The sequence below is a fragment of the Ammodytes marinus genome (genome assembly GCF_949987685.1).
Source record: "Ammodytes marinus genome assembly, chromosome: 12".
Classification (NCBI taxonomy): domain Eukaryota; kingdom Metazoa; phylum Chordata; class Actinopteri; order Uranoscopiformes; family Ammodytidae; genus Ammodytes; species Ammodytes marinus.
In genome coordinates, this window is record NC_137216.1 from 12,066,295 (window position 1) to 12,085,479 (window position 19,185).

Sequence of the window (19,185 nt, forward strand, 5' to 3'; positions counted from 1 at the left end):
GTATGCAGCAGTGCGTGGGCAAAACTTTACAAGATGCTTGCATACACAGAACTGAAATGACATAGTGGGATTAAAATGCACAAGCAAAACACAACATGGAAAAATAGCCAAACACAATTAGGCTGTTCTACTGCATATGATTGAAAGTTACAGTTACAATTGATCAAATATATCATATCACATATTTGGCACTCATATGCACTTTTCCTATACGCCTGTGCCTCAGAATGTTTACTACATTGAAGTGTCCGTGTCACCCTAGCCTGGCTCCGCCCGCCTACCTACTTCCGCTCAAATTTAATTTTCCCTTCAGTAGTCAGTCTGGGGCTGCGGTGAATTTCTCGTTTTTAGCTCAGGAAAATCTCTGGCCGTCCAATCAGCGAACAGAGCGAGTGGCTAAGAACGATGACGTCGAAGTCACGCTCCAGTTTCAGTTGAATGCTGCGTTCCTTTATACTCAGAACTCGGAGATTCCTGACTTGGAAGTTCCGAGTTCCGACCTGTCTGTGTTCCAGTGCATCTGCTCGAGAAAGAATGGACGCCTACAACCTTTCTCATCCAAATAACTAAACGTTAGGCTCAAGCACGTTACTGTTGCCATGTACCGGTAGATCCATAGACTACAATATGTAGTGAAGTCGGAAATTTCAGAGTTCCCAGTACAACTGGAAAGCACCGTCAGAAGCCGGCTCATGACATACGTCACCATATGTGATTGGTTGGCTGATCCAGAGTGGCACTGGGCAGATCCAATAGTTTTAAACTTCAACAGACACCCGCCTCCAAGTGAGTGAACGTTTGCCAAATAGATCAGTTCCAGACCTTCTGTACAAATGAAATGAATTACGATGGTCTGGTAGGACCAGGCTAGTGTCACCTCTCTGTGCAAAGAAAGTAGAAAACTATCTTAGACATTGATACTAATGTATTTATGCTGTGGTAGCCTACTGCACAGTCATACAGATCATCTTGGAATACATAGATTTTTTTTATTTCATTTTTTACAGATGCTTTCATTGTTACACCCAGGTTCATCGAGGTTGAATATAGAACTGTACAGATAATGACTGTGCTGTGGGCAGTGTTTGAAAAGCTCCATGAATTCTGTTACAGTCACCTCACTTCGACTTTCCCTTTATCAGTCAAACTTTTTACAACAGTGTCTGCTCAGCTAAGGCGAACAAACATTTGTTTTTTCACTAAGCAGCCAGCAATCAATGATAATATAAGCAACATCCTGTTTCTTTAGGTGACATTTATTAAGAGATTGTGTGCGTGCACCTTGCAAAATGATGTTGGCTTTGTTGGACTAGGACTAGTTCTTGCTTGATTATGAACCTTATATGTACTCAGCCGTATGGTCAGAATGCCAAGTTATAGCCTTCAAGTTCTTTGACCCTGTGTTATCTTCCTGTGTGTTGGTGGCCAGAGGGGAAGGCGTGTCCAGCAGCTCCAGCCCTGGAGGAGTGGAGAGTCTGCAATGACCACCCATGTACTGTGTTCCACTGGGAGGCCTCAGCCTGGGGGTCCTGCATTGAGGAGGCCTCCATGGACCTCAATGGATCCAGCTACTTCAATGGGACCCCCACCTGTGCCGTGGGTGTTCAGATCCGCAAAGTCAGCTGCATCAAGATGAATGTCGGCCCTGTCATAAGTAAAAGGTACGCTCTCATAGCTATCTAAAAAAAAGGCTGTTTGTCCTATGTCCACAGGTGTATCGTATGCTCCATCTTTGTTTTCACTCAAGTAATATGAAACTTAGTCCAAAAGAAAAGTGGATGTTTTAGCCTAGACACAGTGTTTGACCTATTCTGAATATAGTGAATACGAATAAATACATCTCAATATATATCTCAAATGGGCCAACAAAATTGTTTATTCTTGAGTCATTGCACCAGTATAAGAATGACACTTTGTAACAGAATATTTTCCTTTTTCTTTTCCTATGTGACACTGCTGCTCAGCGTAGTTACAGACACCACACAATGCATCCCAAGAGAAATGAATGGTCAATTATGTGTGAGGAACAAAACAGTCTGTTTTGAAATCTGGAGGAGGGTTCAAAGTTGATCATATTTCTGTTCCAGGAAAATATAATTTACGTTTTAGGATTGCAAAAGTGTCTTACTAACTTACTTACTTACTTAATTACTTGCTTATGCCTTGTTTCCACCGAGTAGAGCGGGTCGGGTCGGAGCGGCTCAGAGCGGGACTGCTCACTTTTAAGGATCTCGGTGGTGTTTCCACCGCCGACCCTACCCTTACTGATAGGGCGGGGTTTAGGCTGGACTGCGATAGCAGCCGCCAGAATATGGGTCAAACTATCGGGCTGTGGAACAACTGTGGTCAAGCCAGCGGTCTATCGTTTTTGCTTGGTCAAACCAGCCGCTTCTTTATTGATTCCCCCCGTGTTGTTGTGAGCGTAAACGCACAGAGACGGCTCGATGCAACTGATAGAGACAGTGAGCGAACAGTGCTGGCTGCGGCAGCTACGTGACTAGCAGTGGGACACAGTGTAGCCAACTGATTCATTTAATGACGAGGAAAAACACCACACAATAAACAGTGCTGCGCTCACATTTTCACCAAAACACAAGACTCTCTTCACTCTCGCAGAGGTGACTACACACGGCGGAAATGATTATTTCGACCAATAAACGGACAGCATGTGTAGCTCTGCCTTTTTCGCACCCTTACAGGCGGCTGGTACCCCAACGGAGGAGTATCGAAATTAGGAGTGGCTCAGAGCGCTTAGGTGCGCTTAAACCGTACCCTACCCAACTTTTGGCAAATTAAAAGCCAAACTACCCGGACCGAACCGCTCCGCTTACTTACTTACTTACCTACTTACTTACTTACAATATAGTGTACGCATCAATGCAGTGACAAATGACCCAGAGGACTTGATGCACTACGCCAATATATCACCACAGATTTGTACATTGAGCTCTCTGTGTTCTTCTGCCTGTGTTTGGGATTTCTCTCTTTTGTGAACTTGAGATCCATTTGGCTTATGCTCCATTATCTACTCCTCTTTCAGCAATACAATATCAAACACTGCTAAGGGCTTCGGTGCTGTCACTTTAATGATGTTATAGCCCACACAAGGAAGATACATTTATAAATAATTCAAAAGTTTGCCCTTCTTTAGCTGGATATATTATTGACAGGGCCATAAAGTGGATTACTGAGAGGCTTCTTTTGTCCTTCTCATGAATGTCATATCTCACTCCACGGAGGCTTTAATGAAAGCTGTCATTTCTGCTCCACCGACAGATCTCACCTGTACAGAAGTGAATTCAATCACTTTTTTTTTGTTATGAATACACAGCGGCAGTATGTTCATTTAATGGAACAGCACCTCACACGTAGCCCTGCATGTTGCTTTTTCATCAAAGTTGATTTTGGCCGTCAATGACCAGACACTGGGCCTTCATGCTGTCATTTCAACATGTGCAGTGTGTGCGGGATGACCAGGGCTTGGCTGTGTCCATATAGAGGAGCATACATATGGCATAATTTCTCAGGTCTAATATTTTAAGTTTATGAGACAGACACACTGTGGAAGCATGTTTCCCAGATTGAGAAAAGGAAAGAACAGGATTTGACAACAGTGTTAAAGACTCTGCCTATTTCATTTGTTTTATAAGGGACAAAACTATGTTTGAAATACAGTAATGTCAATAATATTTCTAAATCATTCACATGAGGATTAGATGCTCCCTAGATATGTTTGATGTTGATGTTGAGAAAGGTGACTTCAGTCAGTAAACATCCAAGTATTTCATGCTTAGCAATAATCTCCGCCATGAGCAGAGGCTCAATAAAAGGTAATTAGGTGTTTTTTTGGCATCCGTATGGAACCCGCAGGAAAACATTACATTGATTTCTGTTTTAATTCCTACAACCTTTTGTCATAAAATCGGAGCTTGAATATTCATTTCAGTTCTAAAGCAGTGGTAAACTGTTACAATTACTTTTTATATATGGGTACCAAATGAATGTGAATTCATTGAAATTGAATGAATGAATAATACGTACTGCACTGATAATTGTACGTGATAACATCAACATGTATGACACTTTAAATGACTGATACATTTTAATGCTCCAAACCATGTCGCGGTTTAACACGACGGCTTTGACCGCGAGTCTGTTTCCCTCATCGTGGGCGCATCACTATTCCCCCAGCTGCTCTGTTACGTTGCCATGCCCTCTGGCATGCACCGCTGCTAAGAGTTAGAGAAGAGAGGAGGAATAAAGCTGGGGAAGGATGGGTTTTATGTATCTTGCCTCCTCACACTTTGGCATGCTTTGATCTAATTCCTGTGAGTGCTGGCTTTATGCAGTTGCTATGTGGCACCATGCTGGCTGAGACCTGAATCTGGTTGTCGGGCAAATGGAGTAATTGACAAAAATTGTGATGCTTATGTGTTCGTGCGTATGTTTGTGTTTTGAGAGGGGGAGGTTGGCTGCTTGTTGATGAAGACATCAGAGCGTACACTTATTTGATTTCATATAACCGCATTAATCCAAACCACTTCAAGGTTGCACAACACACAAAAGGTAACTCAGCCGAAGGGTCCATTACACATATATCACACAAGATAAGTAGTAGCCTAAACAAAGAGGAAAACTTTGATTATTTTCAATTTTAAGATGTAGAAATTTGTAAGAGTGAGTGCTCTTTAACACATGATAATGGTGCCCTTGCCGTGGAATGATTCATTGGTAAACAGTTTGCATATCCTCACTTTTCTCTGGTTTAATTAGTAGCCATGCTGTGGACTTTGATTGATTTTTCCTCCTTGAACACTGTCTCCTCTGGTTGCAAACAAAGGCTGCTGTGGCTGCTCTGTATATGTATAAGGGGAGATAAATGCAGTCACCTGGTAGTTTTAACTGATCCTTCATTTGTTTCTGTTCAGTTGTAGCCACACACGTCCTAGAAAAACATGTGTTAGTAGTTCTCCACTCCTTGTTTTATCTACCATTCCTATACATATACTGTATACCTATACTGTATACTTAGGGCTGTCACTTTTTCCAAAAATGAAGTTCAAACAAATTTTAAATTAACCGTAATGTGTTCATTCTAATTGTTCACTATGCTCTGATCAGCTCTTCTTCAGGGTCTGACATCTCTGATGAAATGAGGGAAAAATCTTTTAGGGTCAGGTGTTTTTTTTTACCTGTGCATATACAGTTTCTGTCTTCATGTGGATTATTCAATGATTGGTTTAATCTTTTATCGTAAAACAAATTGTATATGCTTGTTCAGTATTTCTATATGACTTCAACACTATAGTTTGATCATTTCTGTTATTGAGTCCATTGTCGAGTTATTTATTTTTGCATTGCAGTGTTACCTTGTGTTGCATTGTGTTTTGTATTGCTTGTTTGTCGGACCTCTTTTGAACAAAGTGATGCATCTCCATCGGTTAACCTGGATACAATAAAATAATAAGGAAAATGTGACCATTTTGACTGCATTGAGAAATACTCGTCATTGAGTATGGTTTCATTTAGCTCTGTTCTGGTCTTCACCAATACCTGTGAAAATATATGGCTCATCAGTGTTTTAACATGCTCGACTTCTTTGTAAGAGCCAGCTACCTTTGCCTGTGTGATTGGCTGGCAGTGTATAGTGGGTTTTCCAGATCATTTTAGCTGAGGAGATTGATGAGAATGTAGTCGAGGGATTGAAATCTAAAACAGACTGCTCCATAGAGATGCAAAGGATTGAAGAGCTGGGTGATAATTTCTCACTACCAGCTACCTCCTTCACATTACCTATAGTGTATTTGATCCATTCAAGATAAAAAACAGTTTTACCAGTACAGCTTAAAGATAGTTGGGTTTTAAACATATAAAAATGTTTCATGAGTCATACAACACAGGCACTCTGCACTTTACTAGTGTGGGGATTTTTCTTTTCACAGAGCAATAGTTGTACCACGGGAAGCAGCTGAATGTGTGATAAAACTGTAAACTTTTATATTTGTGCACCTTTCGCCTGGGCATACAGACAGGAGGACATGCAATCAATCATGTTTTCTGTGGAGAGATGTGGGATGTCAAGGCCAGGGCAGGTGTTTCATTGTACTGTCCTGTTACCAGTGAGACTCAGGATATTTATCATCCCCTGGGGCGATGAAGAGAATTTAAGACCATGTGTTTGTCTGTATGTTTAGGTGTTCAGATTCTGCCCGTCCAGAAACCGTCCGACCCTGTTTGCTTCCCTGCAAGAAAGACTGCAGCGTGACACCCTTCAGTGAATGGACAGCCTGCCCATCAACCTGTGTGCAAGGTACTTTTCCTCCTACATTTCTACCAACTCAGGTTAGTAATGCCTCTAACAACTCCAAAACTTTTCGAAAATCTATCGTAATTTAATCAAAATTGACCGAAATGAGTAATGTATAGTGGTAGGTTGAATAAAAAAAATATTGAAATATCAATAGCACACATAACACATTTAAAAAATATATTGTTTTTTTGTTATGATATAATACAATTTTTATTGTTATATCATTGTTATCATATGTCATAGAAGCAAATAATTTACAGCTGCATTTGACTATACTTAAGCAACTTTTGGGGTCTTGCCCTTTACCTACATACCTTTATACCTTTCAATATCAAAACAGAAATTATTAAGTAGTCAATGGGCAAAGAAAACCTAGAAGTAAACTAGTTGTGTAACTGATAATAAAATAACTGTTAGTTACTGTCTAGCGCCTCAAATATTAATATTTACCTGTTCATTGCTATTATAGTAAAATGAATATCTCTAGATTTTGAACTGCTGGTCAGACAAAAAAATAAAATAAACAAATAAATCAACAAAGGTGATATGTGGACTTTGGGAGATTCTCTATTTTTGATAGATCAAATCATGTATCTGTAAATTGTCAGACACTAGTCAGTTGCAGCTCTGACTATTTCATTTGTGTATTTAGTTACAGTATTAAGGTATAGTATAAATAAAGCTTTAGACACAAAGGGTATGTTGTATAATAACAAAGCCACCATACGTGTGTAAAGATCTAGACTGTTACCTTACAAATGTGCCCTCCCATCATGTCCCTTGCATATTCAATGATTACAATAAGTATAAATGGCATTGTTAACTGTCCATTACATTAAGCTGACACATCAAGAGGAAAATGGAAAGTTAATGGATCTCAATATGTGTACTGTAAGGTTCTTGGACATCAAAAAGAATGTAATTGTTTTCAAAAGAATCGCACAGGCATCTGGTCTCTGTAAATATGCTGCAGTCCACTGGGTCTGCTGATGATGCAACCTCTTTCTTAATTGCACCATTTTGAATGTTTTGTAATTAGTGTTGTGTAATGAGCCTTGGAGCGCGAGCCAAATGAAGCTATTACAGTTTGGTGTGTCCGAAAAAAAAAACAGACTGCAGCGAAGCGGAGGAGGACACAACAGCCACAAGGGCAAGCTAATCAGGATCAGATCAGCTCGGAGACAACTTGTTTTTAGCCATCTCGTCCAGATATTCGATTTGCACTTGCGAAATTGTGTGTCTCCGTTTCTTGGGTGCCCTAGACAATATGAGCCAACCATCCGTCTCGGTATCATTCCACTTTCTGTCTCACCTCCTGGGAAACATTCACATAAATTCAACTGTGCAACTAATCTGCCACCAAACGCAGCCTTTGTGTGAAGATTGTGTTTCATGTTCAACAGACAATACGACTACCACCACACAGTCACGACACAGGACCATCACTCAGAGGTCTGCTAATGGAGGTCAAGAGTGTCCCGACACACTCTATGAAGAGAGAGAGTGTGAATCACTTCCTGTATGTCCATTGTATAGGTAAAACACTATTTATAACCAACCGTTTTCCTTTTCTTATCCAAGGATAGGCTATCCTCATCCATCTTCTGTATAAAGGCACAGGGAGAGAAGAAAGTGGTATCGCCACCTGTTTCTAAATAGCCAGAGTCCCCAGGCCACATTGATGTTTTGAAATGCTTGACATGCATTCATGTGCTTTTATAATGGCATCTTCACAAGATACCATGGCATTTGACAGAGTCTCATGTTGCTGACAGTGTAATGTTACTTTTGTTAAACATGGCTGTATTTGTGTGCTCAATGAGACTAATTGATAACATTTTGGCCAACACTTTTTTTAGTCATGCAGTGAGCAAGACCCAATCCGAAAGTTATTAACTGAAAGCTGCAATAGTTACTGGTTGATAGGTATAATTCGATTGGTTATATTTTCTAACTTTAGTGAAATAAATTAAAAACTTACTCAACACAAATCTACTTTAAAGCTTTTCCTAAAAGCCATAGTCAAACAATTGAGATGGTCAGTGCTAGCGTGTTAGCAAGTTGGCTTAGACAAAATAAATAACATGTGATTTTTGATTTTCATTGTATTAGCAATGACGAACAATTGTAATAGTTCCTTCTTATATATAGGCCTATGCTGCACGTGGTCCAGATCCCCAATGAACAATTTGACCTGTTGTGTCAATGAAACTGCAATAACACACTGCCCATCCCAACATCTGTCTTTGTTTTATGTCTCCATGTAGCTGGAGGACACACAAGTGGCACAGCTGTACTCTGGTTCCAGATTCAGTTCGCCGTGGACTATCTGGAGCAGAAGAAACCTGTGGAAATGGATTGGAAACGAGAGGCAAGTGTTTTCTTCCTTCCTTGACCTTTTATATATTCTCCTCACTTGACAGCTTACTATACTTACTTAAAGAAACCTTTTAGCCGTTTCAAAACCGCTCCTCCAACAAGCCAAGGGATGGAAACATCAAAGACACTGGTGATTCATCCACAGAGTAAATAGAGGGATTAACCATTCCATCTATCAATTAAAAAAAAATACCATTATAGAAAACCTCTTCAGCTTACACAACTGTGCCCTTCTAGTGACATTTGTTGATCAAAATGAGTAGCATGTTCTTCATGGCATGACATTCTGGTGTGATTAAGTTTGACATTTAGGGTGTTCTGACATAGCCTATATAATCAACTATGAATATTAACATCACAGAACAAACAACTTAAAGCGGCTACGAGTAACATTTAAATATCTTTTAAACAGCCTCATGTTTCCTCTCATAATCATAAATTACCTTTAACAGCAAACGAGACCATCAGTGCAAAGAAAGACGGTTTTATATAGTTTTTATTACTGCTTTTGGTCTGGTCGCACACCCAGTCCGATTTTCGGTTCGCTCGTGCAGGCTCTATTGGTCGCAGATTTCAGTGTGGAGCAGCAACGTGATTTGAGAAGCCTATCCCTCCAGGTGAGGGAAGGGGAGCGGGAGCCTTGTTTGAGACAGTTATTTGTCATCATAATGACTGATAACGGGGCTGAACCATCAAAGAAAAAAAAGAGAATGCAATGAAGAAAAGCTAAAAGGGAGAGTGATATAGGCTACGGGCGGGACGAGGGCGTTGCCAAACAACGTGTATACAATTTCACGAGAGCAAAACTAGACTGCAGTGTTTACTCCTAAATGAATGAGCGGTTGGTACTAACACAAAGTTTGCTTTGCTTCACCATCATCAGATAACCATTATCTGAAATAGTCATTATTTACATCAACAACACAAACACATTACCTCATCGTGATCCATACTAACTGCCGTCTCTCGTTCATTCGCTTTCTGTGAGGACACGTAATCTTTCAGCTCCGTGAGAGAGAGTAGTTAGGTGACGCTGCTGCATCAACTCATTGCAATCAGGTGTGTGTAGCACTGACTGGCATTAGTTGATGCAGTGTCAAAACCACTCTCACAGAGCCGAAAAGAGTCCTCACACTTTCAACACACGGACATGCACTATATTGCGCCCTTCTCAGTTCACACTCGCACGCCTGGCACGAGCTAGAAAACAGCTTTGCGACAGCGGGCGTCGTAAAAATACTACCGCTTTTGTCCAAAGGGGACGCCAACGTGCCATGTTACTCGTAGTGGCTTTAACACATTAAGAGTGAGGGCAAAAGCAGGTGTTATTCCTAATTCACAGACAAATAAACATTGTCTGCACCAGTTCCCCTAAATGGATAGAAACTTTCATTTGTAAATTGCTACTTATATTTGTGCATTTACTCTTCAGTTATGTTTGCAACATTTTCACACTGATTGTGGTAAGTTCTTTGGGATAACAGTATAAATACAATGTGTCTATTCAATACCGCACTGAATGGAACGGTTACCTGAAGTCTTTGGAGTCTGCTGTTGTCTGTGAATGTGCTATTCATAATTTTGTCTCTTTTTGGAAATAAGTTTGTGTGTGAGTATGAATCTATGGGTGTATATGTTTGTTATTGACATGTATACCTTTATATATCTTTTCTAGGGCTATAGACTTTCTATTTTTCTAAATTGATGTTAATTCTGCTTTTTATTCGGCTGTTAAAACTGTGAGCATGAATTCGATTAACTCCAACAAACTATAATTGTATGTGGATGTACGATAGCATATTCATATAGTTATTGTTAGAATGGTACAGACAGTGCAGTTTGGTTTTGATTTATACTTCTAAGTGATGAATCAGGAGAAAGTGATGATGTTAGATATATTGTTTTTTATATATAACTTGGTGTTTCTGAGGTAACTACACTCAACAGAAATATAAACGCAACACTTTTGTTTTTGCTCCAATTTTTCATGAGATGGACTTAAAGATCTAAAATTCATTCCAGATACACAATATTACCATTTCTCTCAAACATTGTTCACAAATCTGTCTAAATGTGTGATAGTGAGCACTTCTGCTTTGCTGAGATAATCCATCCCACCTCACAGGTGTGCCACATCAAGATGCTGATCTGACATCATGATTAGTGCACAGGTGTGCCTTAGACTGTCCACAATAAAAGGCCACTCTGAAATGTGCATTTTTTTGCTTTATTGGGGGTCTTGGGACTCAGAACCAGTCAGTATCTGGTGTGACCACCATTTGCCTCATGCAGTGCAACACATCTTCTTCGCATAGAGTTTATCAGATTGTCAATTGTGGCCTGTGGAATGTTGGTCCACTCCTCTTCAATGGCTGTGCGAAGTTGCTGGATATTAGTGGGAAGTGGTGCACGCTGTCGTATACACCGGTCAAGCACATCCCAAACATGCTCAATGGGTGACATGTCCGGTGAGTATGCTGGCCATGCAAGAACTGGGACATTTTCAGCTTCCAAGAATTGTGTACAGATCCTTGCAACATGGGGCCGTGCATTATCTTGCTGAAACGTGAGGTGATGTTCATGGATGTATGGCACAACAATGGGCCTCAGGATCTCATCACGGTATCTCTGTGCATTCAAAATGCCATCAATAAAATGCACCTGTGTTCTTCGTCCATAACAGATGCCTGCACATACCATAACCCCACCACCACCATGGGCCACTCGATCCACAACATTGACATCAGCAAAGCGCTCACCCACACGACGCCACACACGCTGTCTGCCATCTGCCCTGAACAACGTAAACCAAGATTCATCCGTGAAGAGAACACCTCTCCAACGTGCCAGACGCCATCGAATGTGAGCATTTGCCCACTCAAGTCTGTTACGGCGACGAGCTGGAGTCAGGTCAAGACCCCGATTAGGACGACGAGCATGCAGTTGAGCTTCCCTGAGACGGTTTCTGACAGTTTGTGCAGAAATTGTTTGGTTATGCAAACCAATTGTTTCAGCAGCTGTCTCAGTGGCTGGTCTCAGATGAGAGGTGAACCTGCTGGATGTGGAGGTCCTGGGCTGGTGTGGTTACACGTGGTCTGCGGTTGTGAGGCCGGTTGGATGTACTGCCATATTCTCTGAAACGCCTTTGGAGACGGCTTATGGTGGAGAAATGAACATTCAATGCACGAGCAACAGATCTGGTTGACATTCCTGCTGTCAGCATGCCAATTGCACGCTCCCTCAATGCTTGTGGCATCTGTGGCATTTTGCTGTGAGACAAAACTGCACATTTCAGGGTGGCCTTTTATTGTGGACAGTCTAAGGCACACCTGTGCACTAATCATGATGTCAGATCAGCATCTTGATGTGGCACACCTGTGAGCTGGGATGGATTATCTCAGCAAAGCAGAAGTGCTCACTATCACACATTAATGTTTGAGAGAAATGGTAATATTGTGTATCTGGAATGAATTTTAGATCTTTAAGTCCATCTCATGAAAAATGGGAGCGAAGTGTTGCGTTTATATTTTTGTTGAGTGTATAACTTGGTGTTTCTGAGGTAAATAGCTATATTGAATTGCTAAATGCTTTTCCTTCTTTGGTGAAACAATTTATTTTCATGTTTGGGTGATGGTTGTCAGCGGTGTATATATCCTACATCATAATATAATCATTACTGTTGTTGGCAGCATATTATATATATTAGTATTGAATTGTGTCCAGTCTCTGTGATTACCACCTCTAATTGACTATGCTCTGTGAGTGTGTGAATGTGTTGTGTTGTGTTGTGTTGTGCAGAGTCCTGTGCACTGCCCTTTGTGAAGGAGTGTGCTCCTCTGAGTGGAGTTGTGAATACGGATGCCACTGGCCCCCAAATCGTTAAAAAACCTCGAGTGTTAATTGGATCATTTCAGAGTCGTTTAGTGGAGAGCAAATGTCCCCCAATGAATCCCACAAACTGGCTTTTTTTCTATTTCATTGACTGATGTGATTCAAGTGAAGTTTTCAGTGGCTCGTTGAAGGTATTTCTATAGCATCTCTGTGTCCTCATCACTTGCACTTGGGGAGCGTAATTATGACCGCCATTTTCTCCAGTGAATATCGATGACGTTTTGCTAAGGATGGGAAGGGTGTCTGTATGGTTCCCAGGTTATGAGCAAGCCTCATTGACCTTTAGAGCTACCCTACTTGAATATGATTAGAAACTGAGTGAGTTAAATACCTGTGACATTTAGGTTTAAAAAAAAAGGGAAAGGGGTTTGGAATTTTCTGTCGGTAGAAAAACAGAATTTAAATATAGACTTTAAGAGAAAAAAAAATTATCCAGGGTTTACTTTTGCTAAGTGGATGGCTGAACCAATTCAACGAAAGAAACATATAAATGTTGAATATTTGACAACGATATATTGGGACACAATAATTGAGAATAGGGCCATATCAGGCACATACATTTCATGTCATTGCATTCAAGTAATTACTGTTGTAAATGCAGTTTCCACGTAATGTTTTTAACATACAGCACCTTCAAGTCAATTCACACACTATGCATGACTCATCTTTGTATATGCCCTGTCTATTTAGCTTTTCGTTCGTTACTGTTGGAAATTAAGAGTTCTCCTTACATCAATATTAGTTATATTCAACATGGTGTTTCTACACACTGGGCATTCACTGTGAGACCTTTAAATATTTCTCTTTATTTAGACGCTAAATATGAACAAGCAAGTTGCAGCATCATCATCTGTAACACTCACACGTTATATTTAATATATGTATTAAATATCTGAATAAATGATATACTTATGGGCCATCTGCACGTGTATTTTCTGCAGACATTCATGGAATCATTACACAGGGAATAACCTCCCAAACTTCTTCTGCTCTCGTTTGCCTGTATTTGTAAAGTGTTGTGCACATCTGCATCTGTTCCCCATGGGCATGTTTCCATTGAATGTGTTTGTATATATTTGGCATCCACACATATCCCTGAAAAACATACTTTTTTTTGCAGCTACATACAGGGTTGGATGTAAAAGCATCAAACCTTAAACTTTTCGTTTTGTATATTGTATTTAACAACATTGCTTCATCCTTAACTACAAGTGCACCCACAGTCATGTTTGTGTATCATCATTCTGGCTATACTAACAATAACTCAGATGCACACAACCACCATAGAAACTTTATTTTATTTAATTGTGGTAAGGATACTTTTTGATTGGCAGGTTGGCTTTTTCCTGGGAGGATTAAAGAAAAAGTTAAATTGGACGTTTTAGTTGGATTGCTGTACAGCCTGGGGAAACTGCTAGATGGCTATAGCGATGATGAAACATTTAAAAAGCGGGGATTTTTCAGCTCAGTCTGTACCAGTCGGAAACATTGACTCGGGCACGTAGAGTATACTGTAGGTTTGGAATCAGAGCCAACTTTCAGAGATCAGGAATGTGATTTGGTTTGCAGTTTACAGAGCCAATGTGCCCCTGGCTTCAGTAAATGCTTCCTCCAAGCCATTTCACTGTGTGCCTGGCTCCATGTCAGACACAAGGCTGCATTTTGAAGGAATGCTAATGTCTGACCGAGTGTAAAGACTTGAGGTGAGGGGTTGTTGGTCATACATCGACCTGACACATCTGGGGTCACATACAAGGAGACATTAATGAATATGACAACAGTAAAGACGATGAATGTAACTGTTTGCAGTTGTAGCCTGCCGTGAGCAAATGGATTTCACACTTACTACAACACACCGTCTCTCAATTCAAATTCAATTCAGCCAATTGCGGCTCATAACAAGCTGGATATGTTATGTCCCCCTCTGCCAGAGTATAGCGCTGGAAACTGTTTTGAGAAATGATACAATATAAAATGAGTCATGCTGGTGATTTAGCTGCAGGATAAATGCAACTTAATTGCCACGATGAATCCAATCCACATTACTCTTTAATGCATAGCACAGAATAAAACATAAAAGTAGCATGACTAAATCAACACAAAGGAATTATATTTGATGAGAGGGGTTATATGTGGGCGAGTATTTCAAAGTAATGACATAAAACAACTTGATTAAACGTGATTTTTCACAGTATTTCCTTTTGCTTCGAAGTCTACAACATTACCACAGGTGATATTTTTTTTCAAACCTGATGTGTGACACGCCTCTTCAAACGTTCACCTTTGTAAGTAGCTATAATTAAAGACGATCCCTGTCCCTGATACACGGTGATATAAAATAATAATTAAATGTTAACATTTGTGAGAGGAGATGATGGGAAAAGGCCACAGAAATTGGCTTGGGCATCTGGCTACTAAAATAAGTATGTGGAAAAAATGGATTGCTCACAGTTCAAATTCAGAATGTCAGAAACTCGGGAGTGCTGGGCTCTGCTAATAAAAGATACTGGATGACAGAATGGGGTTGTCACTTGTCTAGTGTAGTGCAAAAGAGAAGATCATGAAATGTTTAATTATTCCCACTGTAGTACTAATTTAACAAATACTTTAGCAGCTGTTAATGTTTGTTAGTTTTTTTTTTTTATCAAACAGCTTTGTTAAAAAAAACAAATAAGATTCACCTTTGAATGCTCAGTATAATCGCACCGTTCTTTAACCTTAACATGTGCACTGCATCTGTTATCCCATCGCGGTGATTGTGAATGTTACATAAATGCGCGGTAATAATAGCTATCATCTCTCTTGCTTTGCCCTAGTGGAAGCCTTGTATGTAAATGACCACCCCACACATTCTCAGCAGACATGTAGAAAACCCAACTGTTTTTGTCAGAGGGCAAAATTTAAAAGTCAAATTGAAATCAATGGAATGGATTAAAGGCATGTTTGTATATCAGTAAATCCTCAAAGGCGTCAGGGGGAGGAGAAGTCTCCATCGCTGGTAACATTGCTGCTTCACTTAAACCCCACAGTGTCCACGAGGGAACTGTGTGTGTGTGTGTGTGTGTGTGTGTGTGTGTGTGTGTGTGTGTGTGTGTGTGTGTGTGTGTGTGTGTGTGTGTGTGTGTGTGTGTGTGTGTGTGTGTGTGTGTGTGTGTGTGTGTGTGTGTGTGTGTGCGTGTGTGTGTGTGTGTGTGCTCTTATATGCCTCCCTTCCTCCTTCAGCCCTTCAGCAGACTCTGTCGGGGCAGAGTGTCCACACACCTACTCATTTCTTTGTTTTCCTCTTTATTACATTTAGTCAATTAACTCCGAGTAGATTTATCACTTCTCTGAGGTTCCTCATTTGTGTTGCTTTCCTCTTCGCCGGGGCTGAGACACTTTCCTCTCACAGACTGAATAATCATTCCCACAGGCGTCCACGCCAAGTAAAATGCAGACTTAAACATCAGTGTTAGAAATGAGAGAAACCATTATTTCCACACCCTGTGGTTCTGCTGATTATTTTAATTAAAATGTATTCATCTGAAGTATTCAATTGACATCATTATTGACAGTTTTCGCGTCCTGCAAAAAGGAAAGTCTGTGTTGCTAGTTTTTTTCTTTTCTTTTTGGCTCTTGACTTATGATACATGAAATGTGATAAATGTGATATGCCATGTGTCTGTTTCTGTGAGAACCACATGTAATATCATAACCATATCCCATCATAATATTAACTCCTATTATATTCATCCCATTATTACACCACAGCTTCCCTCTCCACAGTAGGTTTTAATTAGTTTGAGCTCCATGCTTATATTTGCATACTAACAAGGGTTCATTTGACTAGTATAATGTCTTTGTTTTACGATATGACAGGTTATTAGGTTCATATTATTCCGAGGAAAAACGGTGTCTCTCAGAGAAACCCATTGCTTGCTGTGTAATATGCTGGCAGTGAATGACCTCATAAAATTAAGGAAATACTTATGATTTTAGCTAATAATCACATTATCATAAGTGTGGCATAAACCTGTTTTTAAGGACAGTTCGCAGTTCACATGTGCGTCAGCGTAGGCTCGGCTTGTTAGACACTTTATGGCATTTAAATTAAGGCAACAGCCGCAGGCACAGACCACCATCTCCTCTCTGCTTTATTAAAGTCTGATTCAGTAGAGTGCATGTACTGTATAAACATGTTACAATGAGCATCTGGACCTTGAAAATACATACATACAACATACATCATTCATGACTATAGTCTCAGAGAATATTGAAGTTATTTTCACATAAATTAAAAAATGTAATCTCTTAAATGTATTCTCAAATTATTTACTCCTCTCTTTGCTCCATGATTATTGTTACTATTTTTGCAAGTTGGGAAAACAAAAGATCAAAATGTCCATTGTCAATGGTTATTTAACATTGGTTTCTGATGTTCATTGCATTGTTATGGGGTATCTTCCAATGTGATCAAAAGCAGCCGCATTGGACTAAGAGTCTGCTTAATTGAGTGTTCGGTTCCAAGTGATTATTCTGAGCACACACAGGCACATATCACAGTGTCACTACTGTTTTGTTATATATTCTTCCTTCCTCTTTGATCAGATACCAACTTTTCGGATGAGATGTAGACTGTATACATCATTCTGTCAAAAGTATTTAGCTTTCACGTTGATCTCGTATTATGAATGCCTTGTTTTTATTCAATAAATCAAAGTTATCTATTGATGTCTGAGGGGTGTGATGCTATGAAGGTTGAATTAGCATTTCACAGGATCTTCACATGAAAGCCGCACTGGGATTTTCTTGATAGCTACGACTTATACAGTGACAAATCTGTTGCTACCGTTTTCCCAAGACCATTCAACCAAACATAAATAAAGTGATCGGTTCCATGGCTGTCCCTGTTCATTCACACTGGGAATATGAATGTGACATCATGCTTAAATCAGGCTTATTCTAACACAAATGACCATAGGAAATATCTGCAGGGGGATTTCAAACGGACACAACGATGACGTATTGGTATTTAATCTGTTATGTGTGCATTGCTTGTATAATCGGAGTGACATTCTTGCCTTCCCCTGTGTCTGCAGGCATCAGTTGTGTTGGTGAGAGCGGTGAGCCGGCCAATATGACAGAGTGCCTGCTATGGGCTGGGCCCTTGCCCCCCCAAATCAGAGAGTGCAGAGTGGATTGCAAGGATGACTGCACTCTGACGGCATGGTCCAAATTCTCCGAATGCACTGGATGTGGCACCTCCCGCAGTCGCAAGCGCTCCCTCACAGGTAAAGACTCTACTTTTATTCAGAGATAGAACGATCGGATTTTCTAGCTCTTTTGGCCTCTGTAAAAAGCTTTTTAATGCTACACATCAGTTGCTATGTATCACTTCCGATTCTTTACTAGAATATTTTTTTAAAGCAAACGTTGAGAAAGCACTTGGTACACTTCTTCCAAACGGAACTGAACTACATTCCCTGATCTTCAGGGTTGTTGTCATTGTAGCGTATTCTTCACTTGCTGAAAAGCCTACATAAGCTTTGACGTACATTCAGTCCAACCTCCCTCCTCGCTTCCGGTTCATTTTCTGTAACTTTCTACTGTCCCTCCAGTGTTATATGGAGTCTAAATGAGGCCGCTCACCTCTTGTAATCCCTTATTTCAGTGCAGATGGCAAAAAATCTGAATTACACGCTGCGGTTGCAGACCAGGCTGGAAACTATTTGTCTGCATGAATATTTGATCTGGTGCCGCAGGGGTTGTAGTAAACATACCCTGTCTCTTTCTATAATGCTCTTAGAACGCAACACATGGAATCAGCCTCAGCTCACCAGTGGTGGCTTTGGTTTTTTTCTCTTGTTTAGAGGATCATAATGGTCCCGAGAGATCAGTATTTAAACTATACTTTTTTATGCCAACTTAAATGTCTGTGTCTGATAAATTAATGGAACACTCTGCGGGTTTAATGCTCTAGTATGTGGTGAAGGAGATGGGCAGCTTACCTGGGCTTCTGCTTAGGTAATAGAGGTGTGTTGAAAAGCCTCCTTGAGCCGTGTTACAGTGTATTCTGCGTGTTGAAACTGAAAGTCATTGTAAAGGTCCAAGAGGCTGTTAAACAAAATGTGGTTCAGTTGTAGCGCATGTCTTTTTGGATTTTTCTCAAAGTGGAGAGAAGCGGAAAAAAACAAAACAACATCAACCGAAGTCAGCATATGTCAGTGGATAAAAGGCTGCTACAACAGCCTTCACACAGAAAATACTGACAAGCGCTGTGGATGTTGAAGAATTGAACACAACAGCCCTATTATTAATACATGGAAATAAAGTCGAAATTGGCAAGATGTTCGTGCCAAACAAGACACACAGCGCAAGCAATATAATTCTATAGTTTGCACGATGCATATTATGATGGGCGTTCCGAGAGTTTTGTATATGTCATTTTTGTGTTGTCATAATTAACAGTCTCCTCCCTCCCAACATGCCCCTTATTAGCCATAACAACGCTGTGTTTACAAAGAAGGCAAATTGAGTGTGTGTGGGGGGAAAAATACATAAAATGAGCGGCGGCCACGCCTCACTGACTCTTACTGTGTGACATTTTTCTTTGTCAGCTTCTGACA

At 40.3% G+C, this 19,185-nt stretch overlaps 1 protein-coding gene across 1 annotated transcript in view; it reads left to right on the top strand.

Annotated features, from left to right (window-relative positions):
* Positions 1–19,185, top strand: part of thsd7ba (thrombospondin, type I, domain containing 7Ba) — a gene marked incomplete at its 5' end in the record, with an annotated part of 124,480 nt that overhangs the window by 61,904 nt on the left and 43,391 nt on the right. The window contains 5 exons of the mRNA XM_080037506.1: positions 1,430–1,661; positions 6,195–6,310; positions 7,714–7,846; positions 8,578–8,685; positions 17,666–17,850. Of these exons, the coding sequence (XP_079893632.1) occupies positions 1,430–1,661; positions 6,195–6,310; positions 7,714–7,846; positions 8,578–8,685; positions 17,666–17,850 (774 nt within the window). The remainder of the gene's footprint in view (positions 1–1,429; positions 1,662–6,194; positions 6,311–7,713; positions 7,847–8,577; positions 8,686–17,665; positions 17,851–19,185) is intronic.